The 2,885-nt window shown below is 43.4% G+C and overlaps 1 protein-coding gene across 1 annotated transcript in view; it reads right to left on the bottom strand.

The window, feature by feature from the left end:
* LOC119430386 (gastrula zinc finger protein XlCGF67.1-like) overlaps positions 1 to 702 on the bottom strand; it is a 1,163-nt gene extending 461 nt beyond the window's left edge. The window contains exon 1 of the mRNA XM_037697792.1: positions 203 to 702. Coding sequence (XP_037553720.1) covers positions 203 to 539 — 337 coding nt within the window. The 5' untranslated portion in view covers positions 540 to 702. The remainder of the gene's footprint in view (positions 1 to 202) is intronic.
* Positions 703 to 2,885: the final 2,183 nt, after the last annotated feature.

The following is a 2,885-nucleotide window of genomic DNA, read 5'->3' as shown; positions in this document are numbered from 1 at the left end:
CACACGTTTCACACGAGAAAGGCTTTTCACCTGTGTGAGTTTTCATGTGAGCATTCAAAGCACTTCTATAAATAAAACATTTTCCACAGGTCTGACTGACATGAGAAAGGTTTCTCACCTGTGTGAGTTTTCATGTGGTATTTAAAGCCATTATATTCACAGTAACTTTTTCCACAGATATGACAAGTAAAAGGTCTCTCACCTGTGTGAGTTCTCATGTGAACAGTTAAATAACTTTTTGCACAGAATTTTTTCCCACAAGTCAAACACACAAAACGCTTTTTGGGGATGCTTTTTGCTTTTGGGTGGTCTACATTGTTGCCGTGACCTCTGGTTTGTGAACTTCTCTTATGCTGTTTCAACTCTTCATCTTTGCTAAATCCTGAGTCTGTTTTTCTGTTTCCTTCCTGAACTTGGCTCTCAGACATAGAAGAGTTCTGAAAGAACCATTGGTCCCTATTTGGTTGTAGTTCCCTGTAATTTATTTCCTTTTTAACAGAAGTTACCATAAAGGTTTCAGTCTCCTGCTCCTCTTTCATCTCTAAACTTTTTGGTTTTCCCTTTGGAAGTCCTAGATCCTTATGTTCCTTTTTTATCTGTGGAAGTCCTGGTTCCTCCTGGTCTGAACTGGAGTTCCTGTCCTGGTTACAGAGCGATTGGTCAGCAAGAACCTCTTCCTCCTTCCAGGTGTGATGCCGTGGCAGATCTGGATGAACAAACAAACGAAAATGTTGATCAAAGAAATTGTATGAAAACTTACTTTACATTAATTATAAGATGTATCTGAAAATGGATTGGAAGCTGTAGCAGGAATTTATTACAGCTCAGTAGGTACTCAGACCACACCTTTCCTAAAACCTTTTGCGATACTGTCCGTCTGTTCTGAGACAGGAAAAATGAAGCTGAAAGTTTCAGAAAGGAAAATGGGGGGTCACCGTTTCACATTTTTAATTTCATAACTGATTGCATTTATATCAGGAAATAAAAAAGTTTTCATTAAGTTGATCTGGATTGGATTGGATTCAGGATGACAACTAGATTCTGCTGTTTGGGTTGGTGAAATCTGGATTGTCTACAAATTTGTGTGGATGGGTCGAAGCTTGGCAGCACTCAGACTGAATTATGTGGAGCTGCGTCAGAGAGCTTTTAAAAAAAAAAAAAAAAAAAACTGGAGTATAACCTTTTATAACTGTCCATTGTTGTCGTCATTCTTTGTTGAAATCAGGTCTCTCTTGTAAATGAGTCCTCGGGGCTCAATGGGATTTACCTGTCTAAATAAAGGTTGAATGAATGAAAAAAAGAGCTGGAGCAGGCCGTTATCAGGACTGTAAACTTTCTGACAGTGCCCATGAATGGTTGGGAATAATCTTGGAGAAAGCTGTGAGCTCGGCTTTCGGCGTAAGGAATCAATTCGGCTGTTTGGAATCACCATCCGAGAAATGTACCAGCGAGACTTTAAAAGGCAGAAACGGCAATTCACGAGTTCACAAAACATGATGTCCCAGATGTGCTCAATTGGATTCAGGTCTGAAGAATGGGCAGGCCAGTCCATAACATCAATGCCCTCATCATGCAGGAACTGCTGACACACTTCAGCCACATGAGGCCTAGCATTGTCATGCATAAGAAGGAACCCAGGGCCCACAGCATATGATCTCACAATGGGTCTGAGGATCTCATCCAAGTACCTTATGGCAGTCAGGGGACCTCTGGCTAGCACATGGAGGGCTGTGTGGCCATCCAAAGAAATGCTCACCTGTGTGACGGACTGGAGACCTGTCCAGGTGTCCCCCGCCTCTCACACAGTGATGGCTGATATGGGCACCAGTGATACACGTGACTCGAAAATTAAGAAGTGGATAAAGATGATGGATGAATTATTTGTTCCTAAATTTTTATTTATTTATTTTTTTTAGAAAAATTCAGGCAATTAAGCTAACCTAATACTGGTAATTTAAGTTACAGAATTTTATTCACTCCTATATTTTTCCTATTTTTGGTATAAAAATAAAATGAATCAAAAAGATTTGATACAGTAAGGAACCTAAAAGGATTTTTAAATAAATGTTCGATTTGTTTACATTGTTGTTTAATCTTTTCAGCTTGTCAGTTACATAACTGAAACAAAATTTATGATCATTTCAATAGAAAAATCGTTTCTGAATGGAAAAATAGATTTTAAATCGTAACGTGACACCAAAAATCGGAATCAAATCGGATCACCAGACACAGAGAGTCGCACCCCTACGCCACACACTACATCAAATTGGTCTGCATGGCCGTCATCCCAGAAGGAGCTGGCTGTGAATCATCCATCCATCCATCCATCCATTTTCTTCCGCTTATCCGGGGTCGGGTCGCGGGGGTAGCAGCCTAAGTAGGGAGGTCCAGACTTCCCTCTCCCCAGCCACTTGGGCCAGCTCTTCCGGGGGAATCCCGAGGCGTTCCCAGGCCAGCCGAGAAACGTAGTCCCTCCAGCGTGTCCTGGGTCTTCCCCTGGGCCTCCTTCCGGTGGGACGTGTCCGGAACACCTCACCAGGGAGGCGTCCAGAAGGCATCCTAAACAAATGCCCAAGCCACCTCAACTGGCTCCTCTCGATGTGGAGAAGCAGCGGCTCTACTCCGAGTCCCTCCCGGATGATCGAGCTTCTCACCCTGTCTCTAAGGGAGAGCCCAGACACCCTGCGGAGAAAACTCATTTCGGCCGCTTGTATCCGAGATCTCATTCTTTCGGTCACAACCCAAAGCTCGTGACCATAGATGAGGGTGGGAACGTAGATCGATCGGTAAATTGAGAGCTTCGCCTTTTGACTCAGCTCTCTCTTCACCACGACAGACCTGTACAGCGCCCGCTTCACTGCAGACGCTGCACCTATCCGCCTATC

The sequence above is a fragment of the Nematolebias whitei genome, chromosome 3, assembly GCF_014905685.2.
Source record: "Nematolebias whitei isolate Nwh7 chromosome 3, NemWhi1, whole genome shotgun sequence".
In the NCBI taxonomy this organism is placed as follows: Eukaryota; Metazoa; Chordata; class Actinopteri; order Cyprinodontiformes; family Rivulidae; genus Nematolebias; species Nematolebias whitei.
This window is presented reverse-complemented; position numbering and strand designations above follow the sequence as displayed.